This window comes from Neovison vison, chromosome 12 (genome assembly GCF_020171115.1).
Source record: "Neovison vison isolate M4711 chromosome 12, ASM_NN_V1, whole genome shotgun sequence".
Lineage (NCBI taxonomy): Eukaryota > Metazoa > Chordata > Mammalia > Carnivora > Mustelidae > Neogale > Neogale vison.
The window spans coordinates 585355-600314 of NC_058102.1; the positions used below are offsets into that span (position 1 = coordinate 585355).

Sequence of the window (14960 nt, forward strand, 5' to 3'; positions counted from 1 at the left end):
AGCGTACAGGCAGGTCGGGAGACGGGGAGAAAGTGCATGTCGGTCTGACGGAGGGGGCCCCCGGCACCCCCCAGTGCAGGGGCGGGTCCTGAGCACTGCCCGTGCACGGCCCCGGGGTGGGATCACACCCCGCTTCCTTTCAGACTCAGGACCAGAGCTGTCCTGCTTCAGCCTGGGCCCAAGACGGAATTGACTAAAAAAATAAACTCTTCACCTTGCAGCCGAGTGCCTGATTGGGGGGGGCGGGGGGGGCGGCTCCAGGCCTTTCTGGCTGGTGGGGGAGGGGGGCACCACCGGGCTCAAGGCCGGCCCCCGGCCCAGCCAGCAGGCCAGCGATGCTGTCTTGGGGGCCGGGTGGGCAAGGTGTCGGCCCCGTGGCATGCGGACAGGAGGCCAGGAGGGGCGGGCGGTGCTGGGCGAAGCAGAGGCCCCGTCCACGTTGGGCTGGGGTCAGCGGCGCTCCCTGGGCACGCGGAGGGGACGGCGGTGGCCCGGGCAGCCCCGTTCCTCAGAACTCCACGGTACTCACTACCGTCCTCGGCTCGTCGAACGTGGCGATGAGGATCTGCTGCGGGGGGGGGATGGCAATGAGGCTGCCCACGTCCGGGGCAGCGCGGGGACCCCCATCCTCCTCTTCCCGGGCTTCGTACAGCGTGCCGATGTGCAGCAGCGGGTGCGTGGCGTTGCGGCTCAGGATGGCGAGGGGGTCGGCTTTGCCCAGACTGGCTGGCGACAGAGGGGCCGTGGTGGGGGCCGCTGGGGGCGAGCAGACGTGAAACGGGCCCCCGGAAGGAAGCGCGGCCCGGGCGGGCTCTGCTGGGTACAGGATCTCCTTCTCAGGGAGTGGAGTGTCTGCAAACGGCCGAGGACAGGGGCAGGTCACACGCTGCAGGCTGCCCGCCTCTCCCGCCGCGCCTGCCCCCTCTCTCGGACCCCGCCTGGCAGAGGCTGGTCACCGAGGACCCCGCTCGGCCTTAGGCCCCCCAGGCGCCGTGGGAGGGCTTGATTCTCCCTCCTTCTGCCTCCTCAGCCACGTGGGGCTGCCCCAAGACCCTCTCTGCAGGCTCCAGCCGGCGTGGGCCGAACCTCCCACTGCCTCAGGAGCAGCAGGGCCTATTTCCAGAACCTTCTGTAGAGCCTGAACAACCTCCTGTCATGTCCCCTCGGGCCCTCCTGCTAGCGCTCCTCCTGTCTGCTGGGCAGGGCCCCTCCCGCCTGCCTTCTGCCCCAAGGCCGGCCCCCTGGCCGCCCAGCCCCCTCTCCCACCCAGCTGCTCCCCACCCCCCGGGCCCCGCGCACACGGTTCCCAGATGCCGGGTCTGCGGAGAACCGCGCAGCGAGGCGGGGGCGGGGGGCAGGGGGGCTGCCTCCCCCGGGGCCGGGGGTCCCCCGCCGCCTACCTTTGGTGGGTGCTGCCGCCAAGCCCAGCGCGCACTCCTCCGCCTGGGACAGGAAACCCCCTTCCTGGCTCCGGGAGGCGGGCAGGGCGGCGGCGGGCACGGCCTCGGGCTTGGCCTTCTTGGTGCCCAGGATGTAGGGGTGCACGTCCAGGGAGAAGTGGCGCGCGTGCTTCTTGTCGGGCGCCGGCCCCGCGTCGGCCCCGCCGCCCTTGTAGTGGTGCGCGGCGCGCGCGCCCGCGTCCAGCAGCGGCGCGATCAGCGTGTCCGTGGCGGTCTTGCGGCGCACGGGCTTGGGCTTGTCGGCCTTGCTGTTGTCCACGCGCATGATGGCCAGCGGCTCCTTGAAGGGCTGCGGCAGCGGGTTGCCCGTGGGGATCCACTTCATCTTCCTGCGCGGCCGCTTGACGACGGGCGGCTCGGCGGCGCCGTCGGGCTCGGCGGGGTTGGCGCTGGGGTCGGCCGTCTGCACCCCCGCGTCGCGCACGGTGGGCGTGGCGTCGTGGTTGGACTGGGCCAGCGCGGCCAGCAGCTGCCGCACCACGTTGTCGTACATGAGGTCGCTCTCGTTGGTGATGAAGTCCAGCCGGTTGAGCGACTTGATGTGGTCGCGGTTCTCGTTGCAGAACATGGCCAGGATGTTGATGTCGCAGAACTGGGAGCGGCGCCACTGCCGGCGCGTCTTGATGCCCACCTTGTGCAGCTTGTCGAAGATGAAGTTGCTCTTGCGGAAGATGAACAGGTGGATGAGGTTGACGAGGATGACGAGGTTCATGGCGCAGAGCAGCGCGATGTCCACGCCGGCCACGATGCGCTGCAGCTGCACCGACGGCAGCTTGCAGCTGACGCGCACCGCGGGGCCCGCGCCGGCCGGGCCGTCGGGGGACGCGCCCAGCGCGCACGTGAACTCGTTCTGCTTCTGGGTGGCGTAGTAGGTGCACAGGTAGGAGATGGGCGCCACGCTGAGCAGCAGGATGAGCAGGTGCCGCGCCAGGTACAGCTTGGCCAGGAAGTTGCTGCGGCCGCGGCGCTCCAGGTACTTCTCGAACAGGTTCTGCTCGGGGCTCTTCTCCTTCTCCGCGTTCTCGATGATCTCGCGCCGCTCGCGCTCCGTGATGCCGGGCCCCTTGGACTGGATCTGCTTTTCGATCTTGGGGGCGCGGCCCTCGGCGGCGCGGTGGTAGCAGTTGTCGATCTCCTGCAGCAGGAAGTTGAGCTCGGAGGTGAGGCGGGTGGAGGCCAGGAACTCCCAGCCCAGCGCCGGCACATACATGATGGCCGCGAAGGCCAGCAGCGAGTAGGGCAGCAGCTTGTGCTCAAACAGCGACGGCCACAGGCTGGCGTCCACGCCGGGCAGTGCGTCCCGCAGCTCCGTCCAGCAGTAGCCGCGAGCATACAGCGCCTGGTCGCGAGTGAAGTTGTGCGGCGTGTAGCAGTAAATGGGCTCCTCTGAGGGCAGAGAGGACACTCGGGCTGGGGCGCTGGGGAGGGGGCGGGGGGACGCGCCGGACACACCAGGGACGGCTGTTCCCCCAGCAGAAACGCCCGGGTCCCAGGAGATGCACGGTCCCCCGTAGGACCGACTGTGGTGGCTGGCTGTGGGGTCTCACCCTGGAGACCCCCCGCACGTACAGCGGCTGGCCGGGGCACAGGGTGGGGGTACAGCCCCCCAGGGACTGACCTGCGCTGCAAGCCTGGAGTCCCTCTCTATGTGTACAGTCTGCGTTCGTGTGGGGGGACACCCAGTCCCACAGGGGAGGCGGCCGAGCCAGGCCACTCCGCACACCTACCCGCCCTGGGGCTGCTCTGCCGGGGGGGGGGGGTCCGTCTTCAGGAGGGTGGAAGGCCTGGTCAGGCCCGACCTGGCCAGAGGCAGTTACAGTGGCGCAAAAGTGGGAGCCCCCTGCCCTTGAGGGCATGGGGTATCTCTCCCAGACCCACTGTCCTGGAAAAGGGCAGACCCGGGCGTCCTGGGCGCTGGGTGGGCCCAGGTGGTGACCTGGACTCGGACAGGAAACCCTCACCAGGACGGCAGGGTCGCCACCAGGAACAGTGGAAACCTCCCAAGTTGCAGGAAAAAAGCCTGTCCCTGAACTTTCCTTTCCAGATGGTGATGGCACAAAGCAAGAGCCAGAGAATGTGTCAGGGCTGTGCTGGGCTTTGGACACTTCTCCAAAGGGTAACACTTGGCAGGCTTGGAGCTGTCCCTCTGCAGCTCCGGCCCCCATGTTCACAGCCCCAAAGGCCTGGCCACGCTGCTGCCAGGCCAGCTGGAGCCCCTCTCACCGCAGAGGCCAGGGGTCGGCGGCCCTCCTACAGGCTTTGGCTGGTGGGATCTAGCCCCAGACTGGGCTCATGCCCGCCCCCTGGGGAGGTGCAGACCCTTGTCAAACCCCGGGGGCCTAACAGACGTCCACACAGGGCTACCCAAGCGGCCACGTACTAATACACAGAACCTTCCGCAGACTCTGCAAGGGGGATTAGGTGAGGGCTGGGGAGGGGGATGATCCTGGATTATTGGGTGGCCCCAGTGTGATCTCAGGGGTCCTTAGAGGGTGGGGGGCGAGAGGGTTGGAGTCAAGGATGTGAGGGAGAAGTAGAGGCCAATGGGCTAGGCTGGAAGGAGGAGGTCAGCCCACAAGCCAGGGGGCACAGGGTCTTTAGAAACCAGAAAAGGTGAACAGCAGGGCCTCCGGGCGCCTCCAGAAGCAGTTGGGCCCCACCGAGCCCCACACGCTCGCCTGTAACGCCCACCAGGCTTCTGCGCCGCAGAACCCTAGGGTCATGTGTTATTTTGAGCCCCTGAGTTTGTGGTCACTCAGCGCACCAGGCGGGAGCTAACACGGGGTGGCCGGCCCGGGCCAGCGGCCTCCTCAGCCGAGACCCTGTCCTGCCCCCTGAACAGACGTTCTCCCGCGGTGCTGGGGGCCCTGCGGGGCTGGGACCCCGACGCAGGAGGGAGGGTGAGGGTCGGGGGACTTGGCCCGGCTCCCCGGGCCCTCCGAGAACTCGGCACAGGCCCTGAAGCCCACGTGCGCCAGGCCCCATGGACGGAGCACCTACCTTCTCCCCTCTGCGGACAGGTCGCACTCTGGGGACACCTACATGCCCCCAGGCTAGACACGCACCCAGGACACTTTAAGAAAAAGCAGCTGGCCGTTCCCTGTGCGGGGCTGGAGGACGTCTGCGGAACCCGACGACTCATCGGGGCGGCCTCTCGGTCCACTGCTGAGTGGGTTGGCACAGTGAGGGGTCTGCTCGTGGCAACCCTGGCCGGGAAACACAGGAGTCTTCCTGCGTCCTCTGCCCTCCGGACGGGGGAGGTTTAGGCTAGGGGGCCAGTGCTGCCCCGTCAGCTGCTCACCTCAGCTCTGTAGCCAGTACGCATTTACCATCATGTCCCTGATGAGCAAATCAGGGTGCAGAGAGTGGGTCTCCCCCTGCTGCAGGAGAGGACCCGAGTGAGGGTCGGGGTGGGGTGAGTCACAGCCCCTTGCTCCAAGCCAGCTCCTAGCCGCTGGGGTGCGGATCCTTCCGGCAGTAGCAGGGCACACTGGCCTGTGCCCCGGGGCTGGGGCGTCAGCGATGGAGGCGGATGCAGCACTGCGGGGGCCGGAGGTGTTGGATGCAGATGTCTCCGGGGCCCTCTAAGGGTCAGCACTTCTGAACTCGCTTCCTTCTTGCACCCCACCGGGGCTGTCCCCTTGTGTCAGCATGTCCTCCCCAGTTCAGCCAGTGGACGCATGGTTCCCCCCGGACCCCTCCAGTCCTCGGGTCTAGGGAAGGGACTGGGGATGCTTTCTGTCTGAAGCACCGAGACAGCTCGCTGCCTACGCCCACTCACTGTCCTGTGTCCTGTCCCGCCTTGAACCCTAATCTAGGTACACGAGAGCAGCCATAGCCTCCCCAAACCCTGAGGGGAGTGGGGCAGCCCTCCTGTGTTCTATGACCGAGGACAAGGGTCCCTCGGACATACGCAGGTGCCGAGGCAGGTGTGTTCGACGGACACGCAGCACGGCCCGGGATGCCAGGCAGCAGCGGCCGGCCTGCCCGCCACTGCTCAGAAAGCCTGCCTTGTCCATGCTCAGGGGGCCAAGCGGGCACAGACATGTCCACGTGCAAGCACAGGTCAGTACGGGGGCGCCATGGGGGGCAGGCCTGCACAGGAAGGCCCAGGGAGCTACCAGGACCGGGGATGAAAGGGTGAGCTCAGGAGACCCTGGTGGCCCAGGCCTGACCGGGCATGGAGAGGTGCTGAGGGTCCATGTGGGGTGAGCCGGACTGAGGCCAGCACGGGAACGGAGGCCTGTCCCCGGGGGCCTGAGGATGACAGTCCTGATCCTGCCTCACCGTGCCCATCCGTAGCGGGCAGAATCGTGTTCTCCGCAAAGGACGCTGAAGTCCCGACCCCTGGTACCTGTAACTATGACCTTGTTGGCAAATGTGACCCTGCGAAGGGCATACTGGGCGCACACTGGGCGCACCTGGGGCGCTCGGCCGAGGTGTCCTGGCTGCACGCAGGGAGGCTGCTGGGGACGCGCTCTCTCCCTCCGCCTCCCCGCTGGGTGCGCGCTCACCCTCTCTCAATTAAATACATCTTAAAAAAAAACAGAGAGAGAAGGTCCCGCAGGAGTAGGAGCCCCAAGCCAATGACTGGGGGCCAATAAGAAGAGGGGATTTGGAGCACGTGCCCAGGGAGAGGGTGCCCATGTGGACGGGCAAGCAGAGCGGGGTGAGGCGGCCCCAGAAGCTGCAGCGCCCGAGGGACCCTCCCCCAGCGTCTGGCCCCGTGGTTTTGGCCGGTCAACCTCCAGACTCTGACAGTTGAGTGACTTCGTTCCAGGCGGCTCAGAAACCCGACACGTCCCCTATGTGCCCTGAGAGACACTGTGGGTCACACCTGCCTCTGCACCGTGCTACCCCCGGCCCTGGGAGCGCGTCCTGTCCCGGGAGTGTCTGAGTGTCCGCGCACTCATGTCCGAAGACAGAAACTGCAGAGGCCCCCAGTGTCTGATCAGGTGGCCTGCACGTGGCCGCCGCAGGTCTGGCGGGTTCCCAGGTCATAGGGACCCCTAAAAATCGAGCCCTTTGTGAAAGAGCCAATGCAGAGCTCGAGAATGTCTGCCGGTGTCCCTCAGGGGACAGCCTTCCTCGAGGGCTGCACAGGGACCCCCGCCCCCTCTGCCACGGACGGGCACCTCTGGCCCTCAAGCCTGGCCCGAAGGCCCGCGGGGGGGCCTCCCCGGACCCGCCAGATCTGGGTGGACCACCGGCCACCTCTCCCTGCCCAGCTCTGCTCCTTAGGGAGGCCACTCTTCTGCCACCTTGCTCCGGGTGCCTCCCAGGCCGCCTCAGCCCAGGTCACTTGTGGGGAGGTCCTCCTGGCGCCCCCACGACTGTCAGCTTAAGGCCTCAGCCTCTCACAGCGTCCACCGCACTGGTTCCTGTCACTGCCCTATCCCGCCTGCGTGGGCCTCCTGGTTGGCCAGGTGGGGTCACTGCCCAGCCCCGGGGGAGGCTCGGCCTGGCCTCAGGGTCCTGCCCGCAAACCTTCTGGGCTCCCAGGGCCCGGAGCAAGGCCACCCCCTGAAGCTAACCAGACCCCAGCCGGGTCCCAGGGCCCATCACTGCCGGTCCTGCCGCTCTGGCTCTGCCCGCAGCCGTGCTCTGACAGCCTTCGGCTTCAGCTGGAACAGCCTCTTCTGGTCCCCACCTGGCCACTCCTCCTGCCCTCAGAGCCGGCCCACTCCCCCTCCTGGTCTTTCCTGCCAGACCCCAAGTCTCATTTGCGCCTGAGACCACCAGGGCCGGGCTGGGTCCGCCCCGGCTCACGGGGAGCGCAGGGAAAGTAAAAACAATACAAGGGGGGAGAGGGGTTCGGAGGCAGCCCCAGGCGACCAGCGGCACATGCAGCGGTGCAGGGAGGGCGGTGGTGGCTGCGGATCTGCGGGGAGACCCCCGGGGCGCCGCCAACACCGCCAGGCCCCGGCGGGATGCCGGCGCGGGGACTCGGGGAGCGCCCGGCGCCCGACACCTGCGGACGCGCCCCCAGCCTCACCTGCGAAGTTCTTGGTGAATACCAGGGTGACCAGCAGGATGGGGACGAGCACGGTGCCGATGGTGACCACGCGGTCGAAGGGCAGCTCGAGCTTCAGCTGCAGCAGCAGCGCGGCCAACGCGCCCGCCTTGTCGTCCTGCGCGCCGGGCAGGATCAGCTCGCGCAGCTTCTCCCCGGCCAGCAGCGCCGTCGCCATGTCCGCGGACTGCTCCAGGAGGTGGTGCATGGGGGGCGGGGGCGCGGCCCGGGGGCGCGGGCGCGGGCGGGGCCGCGGGGCGGGGGGCGCTGGGGCGGGGCCGCGGGGCCGGGGGCGCGGGCGGGGAGCGCCGGCCGGGGGGCGCCGGGGAGGGCCGGCGGGGCCGCGGGGACGGATGGGGGGCGCCGGGCGGCAGGGGAGGGTGGCGAGGGTGCGGGGGGCGCCGGGCCGGCGCGGGGGTGGGGGACGCTCCGCCGCCGCCCCCGCGGGCAGGGGTCGGGCCGCCCGCGCCCCGCCGCCCCCGCCTCGGCTGCAGCCCGGGCCGGGCCTGGCGCGTCCCTGCGGCGGGGGCGGCGGCTGCTGTCCCTGGCTGGGGCCGGGGCCCCGCTCCCACCGCGGGGAGGGGGCTGTTTACCTGCGGCGACCGGCAGCGAGGCTCCGCCCCCCCCCCCCCCCCCCCCGGCCACGCAGATGCGGCGCCGGCGATGACTTTGCAAAAAATATTTAAATTAAATAAAATGAATTAACAACGACTGGCCCCTCCTCCTCTTCCTCGGGTTGGGGAGAGGCCGAGCGGGGCCCCCTCGCGGGCTCGCGGTCGCGGGAGCCGCCCCGGCGAGGAGGGGTCGCCTCGTCCCGCCTCCTGGCACCTGCTCCGCTTCCCGGCCCGGAGCCTGGGCACCGCGTGGGCGCTGGGACGCACGCGGGGGACGGGGCACCCCCCTCCCCCGGCTTGGGGCAGCGGCCCGCGGACACTGCGGGGCGACTTTCCCATCCCCCAGCGCCGGAGCCCCCGCACATCACTTCCCGCGCCCCGCTTCCTCCTGCACCGCCTCCCGCCGCACGTCTGTCACTCCTCCCTCTGCCTCGTTTGACCGACGCGCTGGGGGCCGGCCTGTGCCAGCCCCCGGGGTAGGCTCTGGGGTGCTGGTGAGCCCGGCCCGGCCTCCCGCCACCTTCCCGACCTCCATCCCCTCCGTCCCCACGCCCGGCCGTGCCCGCCGGCGCCCTCGGGACAACCGCGCGCACTTCTGCTGGGTTTGGTTTGCAGCGCAGAGCGCAGACGCCACCGTCAACCCCGCTGCCCCCAGGACCCTCTGTGGCTCATCATGTTTTCCTTTTCTTCGCGGCTTGTCCCCTTGCCACTATTATGGGACATACACGTGCCGTCTTCGGGAGTGTTTAGTGTGGCTGCAGCGTTAACTTCATGCAGTAACTCCGTGTCTGGGGCACCGGTATTTACGGGTTCTGAGCCCCTGGGGTGAGCCGCCACCCCTCGCCTTTCTTCACCTTTCTCAAGGGTCTCTGTGCTTTCAAAGATTCGCAGGTGCTTCTGAAGGACGCCCAGCCCTGGCTTCCAGCACGTTTTATTTGTCTACTACTTCCTGACACAGCTGGGCTGCCTACAATTTCCCAGCGGCTCCCCAGATGACCCAGAGTCCCTCGGCACAACCCAGCTGCCCCCAGAAGACGTAGACCCCACATAATCCAGACACTCCCCGACAGCCCAGCTCCCTCCAAACCCAGCAGCCCTCAGATAATCCAGGCACTTCCCAGCTGTCCCAGATGCCCCACCCAGCTAATGGCATGGACGTCCCTAAGGCCCTTTGGAACCCCCCCGAGGGGTGCCACTGGGGGGACCTTCTGTGTTGCTTTCCAGAAAGGCTGGACCACAGTCCTACCATGAAAACGAGGTTCTGTCCCCATAACGTTCCCAGCTCTTGGCATCATCTGCTTTCTGGTAACTGCCACCCTAGGGGCAATGTCGCTTCAGTGTTCTCTGTCCGCCGTTTCTGGTTCCCTGTGGGTTTCCTGCCTCCTCAAGCCCCCGCAGACCGAGAGGGCCTGTTGCTGGTTCACGTGCAGGTCCTGGACTTCCAGCAGCCGCTGTTAATCTGCTCACAGGCTCCTTCAAGTCCTCCTGTCTGTTGGGTTTGTCCATGGAGTCTGGATAGAAATCCTTAATTTTGATGTAGTCAGATGATGTACTTGTGTTTTTTACCCCAGGGGTTTGTGGTTTTCTTTGCCACATCACGAAGGCAGCCCGGTGCCCCTCCAGGAGCAGGAGGCCGTGACCCCCCACTCGTTCTTCTGTGGACTCCAGCAGACGCGTTGAAATGAGCTTCGTTTCTGCGTTGAGGTGAATTGGTTGGTGATCGGCGACATGAGGATTTCAGGAGGCGACTGGGCCACATCGCAAGCCCTGCCACCCCCACAGGTGGCGTTACTCACCCAGCGGTCACACCTTGAGCTGCAAGACCATGCGTGGAGGTAGGAAGGCAGCTTGGTTTTTCTCCGTAGAGCAAGGGGTCTCTTCCCACCAGTGCTGACCAAGCAGCGCGCCCTCTTAGACCCCCAGGTGTGTCTGCAGGGCTGGTCCTTGCCGCGGCTTCGCAGTGCACATGCGCCGGCGGCGGGCGGGCGGCCCTCCGGTCTTGTGCAGTAGTGATCCCGGCGTTCCTGACCTTTACTCTGCACACGCGCTTCACAGAGGTGTGGTCAGGGTTCCTCCTGTCCAGCCTGGCCATGCGAGTGCATTTTGATCCCAACGGACACCCTGAAAAGGCTGCTCGGTTGTGCTTCCAGATGGGGATACTTAGGATGTGCTGGGAATGAAGAGTTTGAAACGATGAGAAGAAAAATGGTAGGTAAGTGAGAACAAGTAGCACGCAACTTCCACGTCTCCTTCAGGGCTCTACAGGCACAAAAGTCAAACCCAGTGCAGGCCACATCTGCCTGCAGGAACCACTTAGCTTGCTTCCCCAGGGGTCCACACTGGTCTGGCAGCTCGACCTCCTTTTAGGGCAGACCCCCATGCACCTTCATCCAGGGCTTAGCAGAGCCTCCTGGTCCCCGGGGAGGCCCCTCACCCACTCTCCTGCCTGCTCTGGGCCCCGCCGGGCCGCATGGGATGCCTCTTGCCCTTGGTGTCCCGGGGCCCCGCGTCCCCTCCAGAATGACCCCACCTGGTCTCCTGTCACCTGACACAACTCTGGCCCCCTGGCGAGGAGTACCTTGCCCTGGACACCCAGCCCAGGTCTTCAGTGACTGTAGGACCCTGACTGCTGTCCTCCTGGTGTTTGGTGGGGACTGTCTCTCCACAACGTGACCCGCACCTGCTTCGGCCTGCGAGCCGGGGCAGCGTCCAGTCTCTCCGAGCTGGGCCGGCTGGGCTGCGCGCAGGGTTGAGCAGGTTTGGCTGCAGGTGTACTGACCACCCTGGGGTGGCGACAGGTCCCCGTGACACAGTGTGGGCAGGAACGAGGGGACAGTGCCGGGACGACGATGACAGGGAGGCAAGCGTGGCCATTCAGCGGGTGGGGGAGCAAGGGTGGAACACATCCTGTGAGCTCGGCCACCGGGGGCTCCCCCACCAGGCCTTTCTGGGGGCCCTCCTGGTCCCTGCTTGCTGTCCGAGAAGGCTTGCCCTCCAACACTCGCTCTGGAGAGGACACAGAGCATGGGGGGGGGGGCAGAAGGGAGGACAAAGGTCACGTAAAGAGAGCACAGAGGGGTTTCAGCCAAGAGGGGGGGCAGGGGACCTGGCCCACTGAGACCCTAGCCACTGCTGCATGAAGCTGCTGAGGGTGCCTCCCCGGGGCCACTGTGCACGAGGCCAAGAGCAGACGTTCCTTGAAGCAGCAAGGACAGGATTCTCTCACATCTCGACAGCGACTTCATCACCCGGCTGACCCACAATGCCAGGCGTGAGGCGTCTGCAGTCAGTAGAGTCCCGTCCTCAAGCATGGGGGCCAGGATGGGTTCTGGGCTGGGCCAACGGAGCCTCAGTGTCCCCATCTGTACCCAGGAAGGCCTCTTGTGTTGGCAGCGGTGACAAAGCGCTCGTTAGTGCCCTGGGGAGCGGGGGTGGGGTCATTGTCACAGGGCGCACTAGGGTCCTGGGGTGGGGACCCTCTCTGCCTTGTCCCTCCCCACCATGCCCCTGTCCTCTGCAGGACCCACAGGAAGTCCTCTAGGACAGCGCCGGGCGGCGGCTCTGGCCAAGCCGTTAGGTTTGCGTCAGGAGCTGCTCGCACTCGCTTTCCTTCCTGCCCTGCGGCTCCCTCTTCCTGCCTGCCACCAGCCCCTCCTCCTCCCCCGCCTCGCCCACCACACTGGCTGGTGGGGACAGTGGGGAGGGCATGGGTCCTTGCACAGGCCCAGGGGCCAAGGACGGCCTGCGCAGACAGGGAGCCCTGTGCCCCGAGCCCAGAGGCGCCAGCTCTCCTGCTGCCGCTGTCACCTGAAGTTCTTGGTGACTTCACGCCTGGTGACCGTTTGTACTTGAGGTCTGCCGCCCTGCGAGGCCAGCGAGCACAGAATTCCCAGGGACCCACCTGGGGTTCCCAGCCCTTCGCTCTGTCAGGCCCTGGCTGCTTCTGCGGGGCGGCTGTCCAAGGCCCAGGGAAGGGGACTGGGCCCCACGTGCCCGCCACGTTCCCTTTAGCCGCTCGACAGCACAAGCAGCAGGGGTCGGGAGCCTGTGCACCCACAGCCCCTTTCTGTGACCGCCCTGGGCAGCACCGTGGGCCCGGAAATGCCCCAGGTCAATTCCAGGACAAGTCACCGGTGCCCCCAAAGCCCAACTTCTGCTCCTTCCCTGTAGAGATGGCCCTGGGGGCACAGAGCTAGCCGGTCCATGACTCACACCAGCTGCCTTCCAAGCGCGTGACACCCCTCCCGGCTCTCCCACGGCCATCAAGAAGCGAGTGTGCTGGGCGGCTTCTGGTCACGAGACCCCCCAGCCCTAAGCCACATTTGCTCTTGGCGCACTCAGGAGCACGGAGGGTTCCAGAACCACCACCACTGAGCAGCTCCCAGGGTGCCTTCCCCAGGGCCTGGGCCAAAGCTGGGGAAAGACACGCAGAGCCCTGCTGAGTGCTTGGCATGTCCAGACCCTGGGTGTGAACAGGGGTCTTCTGGGCCCTGCAGGCACGTGAACCGCGCCCGCAGAACCTCGTGTCTGCACACGTTGGGGGACCTGCCTGGGGCCCAGACCTGCACACAGAGGAGGTTCCCACCTGCCCAGAAAGGGCCGATGCCACGAGGCAGTCTCCCCAGCTGTGAAGTGGGAGACTTCAGACCCAGAGTGGAGGTGAGCACCCCCAGAAGGCCCAGCCTGGAGCCCATGCTGCTGGCCTCTGGTGGCAAAGACTCAGGGACCTGCTGGCCTGGGCAGGGTGGCTGAGTGGTGTCCACACCACCCCGTGGCTCCCTTGTCATGTCTGGTGCCACATGCTTCATCCTCAGAGCCGCCGGCCTCATGTCCTGAGGGGCAGGGAGGGCTCTGCCTGGGCCTCCACACTCCGCATGCGGCCCGCCACCCTGGCTGCCTTCCTGGAGGAAGCAGTCATGGGTTCCAAACACATGTGGGGACCCAGAGCCTCAGAAAGGAGCACTGCAGCCACACAGGGCCACGTGTCTGGGCAGCGGCCTGTCTTCCCGTGGAGTCAAGAGCCTCCGTGCCCCAGGGTCTGCTTCTCCTGGTTGGTGAAGCTGTGCCTGGGCTTCTCCCCGCCCAGGGCTTGACTGGCCCCCACGCAGGCTGCTGCAGCTGCTTCCCACCCCACCGAGGGCACAGCCGGAGACGAGGCCCCTTTACCGGGCGCCTGGGTATTCCCGCCCCCCACGCCTGGTGCTGTCCACAGAGAACAGTCCCCAGCCAGCCCTCCCTGGAAACCGGTCCCCGAGGATGTGCACAGACGGCCCCCCCAGCTGCTCCACGGTTCCAGGGGAGCAGGATGCTGACCCCACTTCTGTGTGGCCGCCCGTCCCCATGTGGCGCCCCTGCGGAGGCCCTGGGCTTTACGCGGCTGACACTGGCCCAAGGGGCTGGAGAACGCATGGCAGCCTGCGGGGGTCAGAGGCCACGTGAAAGTATCCTGGCCTCCCAGTGTCCAGTGTGCCTGGAGGTGGAAAGCCACGCTGAGTGTCTCATGTGAGCATTTATTTGGGGGACGGGTTCAGGTACCCGCCCGGCGGCAGGAAAGGGCTGATGCGGAGAACAGTCAGCAGGCTCTGTCTGACCCCACGGGTCCCACGCTCCCGGCTGAGGCTGGGACACAAGGCACGTGGCAGGGTTCCCAGCCCAGAAGGGAGGACAGCAGATGTCTGGGATGCCTCACCAGCTGGGGCTGGGGACCCGGTCCTGGGGGGCCCTCTGACCCCGGCTCTGTGGGGTGGGGGAGTGACAGGTCCCGGGTCTCATCACAGCTACAGGTAGGGGGAGGGAGCCGGTGAGCTGGGTTCCCCGCAGCAGCTCAGGGTTGGATCATGGGGGCCACCAAAGTAGGGCTTGGGGCTGAGGCCTCTTTCAGTGGTCCCAAGCGCCACCCCGGGACTGCACAAGAAGGAGGAGAGGGCGGTGGGCTGCAGGGCGGGGCAGGAAGAGGAGCGGAGCTCACTTTGGCAGGGACTGCAGTTCCGGAGGGAGATTGCAGCCGGTGTAGACGCCATTGGTGATGCTGTATTCCAGTAAAGCACCGAAACAGGGATCCTGCAGAAATAGCAGAGCGCCAGGCCTCAAAGCCCAAGCTGTCCGAGCGGCGCCCTGTCCCCACGCCCTGCCCTCCTCAGGTGACTCACTCTGACCAGAACGTGAGGGTTTCCCAGCACGATCAGCAAGGCTTTGGGTCTGGTGATTGCAACATTAAATCTTTTTGAGTTGGACAAGAATCCCAAAAAGTATCTATCATCTTCAAATCTATCTTCATTTGACCGTACCTAAAAAAGACACAAAGACAAATAAAAACAGTATCGTTAAGTTTGGCATGGAAAGAAATACGGTATTTTAAAGCTTTTGAAAATATTTATTAGACATCCGTGTAACTCCATTTTTGGTTAAAAAAGGAGACAGCCAGCACCGTGGGGAGCGCCTCACGAGACCCTCTCCTTGTCTCTGGGTGCAGGTCCCCGTTAACCCACCCGCACTCTCTGCCTTATCTCAGTCAAGAGAATCCGACAGGGAAACAGAGTCGTGAGAATTAGGGCCGGTGCTCCCCGGGCGGTGGCCGAGCCTCTGGGGCCTTCGTGGGCGGCGGCCGTCTCCCGCTCGGCCCCTCTGTCCCCTTCTCTTTCAGCGCCCTGGGCCGCCTCTGCCAGCGCGCCTCCCTCTGCTTCCCGGATCACCCTGCTTTCGTCGTGTGTGGGTGGCTGAGTTTCTAAGGCGCTCCCACAGTCGGCACCCCACCCTGGAGAGGCTTCCCCGCGCTAGGAAAGGGCCTCCGGCACTTTCTACAGGGAGATACCAAGAACCCGACAGACATCGGGCGGCTTCGGACACACCGCCACCCCGCCAAGAGCAGGAGCA

General features: G+C 66.2%; 2 protein-coding genes and 1 long non-coding RNA gene across 6 annotated transcripts in view; 1 reads left to right on the top strand and 2 right to left on the bottom strand.

The window, feature by feature from the left end:
* Positions 1-389: 389 nt before the first annotated feature.
* PANX2 (pannexin 2) lies at positions 390-7681 on the bottom strand. Of its 2 annotated transcripts, none has more exons than XM_044227842.1 (3): positions 7456-7681; positions 1401-2846; positions 390-852 (listed from the first exon to the last, which is right to left on the bottom strand). In XM_044227842.1, the coding sequence occupies exons 1-3, from the start codon at positions 7679-7681 to the stop codon at positions 509-511; spliced, it is 2016 nt and encodes a 671-aa protein (XP_044083777.1). In that variant the 3' UTR covers positions 390-508. The 2 variants fall into 2 exon arrangements, with proteins under 2 accessions (XP_044083777.1, XP_044083778.1); XM_044227843.1 differs by lacking the exon at positions 7456-7681 and adding an exon at positions 4461-4652.
* On the top strand, positions 7608-14959 carry LOC122891848. The gene is made up of 4 exons (XR_006381329.1): positions 7608-7672; positions 9659-9922; positions 10238-10299; positions 14731-14959. It is a non-coding gene; the product is annotated as an uncharacterized LOC122891848 (long non-coding RNA).
* Positions 13584-14960, bottom strand: part of MOV10L1 (Mov10 like RISC complex RNA helicase 1) — a 38556-nt gene continuing 37179 nt past the window's right edge. For all 3 annotated transcript variants that reach the window (XM_044227839.1, XM_044227841.1, XM_044227840.1), the window contains 2 exons: positions 14237-14374; positions 13584-14147 (listed from right to left, as the gene is read on the bottom strand). In XM_044227839.1, the coding sequence (XP_044083774.1) occupies positions 14052-14147; positions 14237-14374 (234 nt within the window). In that variant the 3' untranslated portion in view covers positions 13584-14051. The remainder of the gene's footprint in view (positions 14148-14236; positions 14375-14960) is intronic.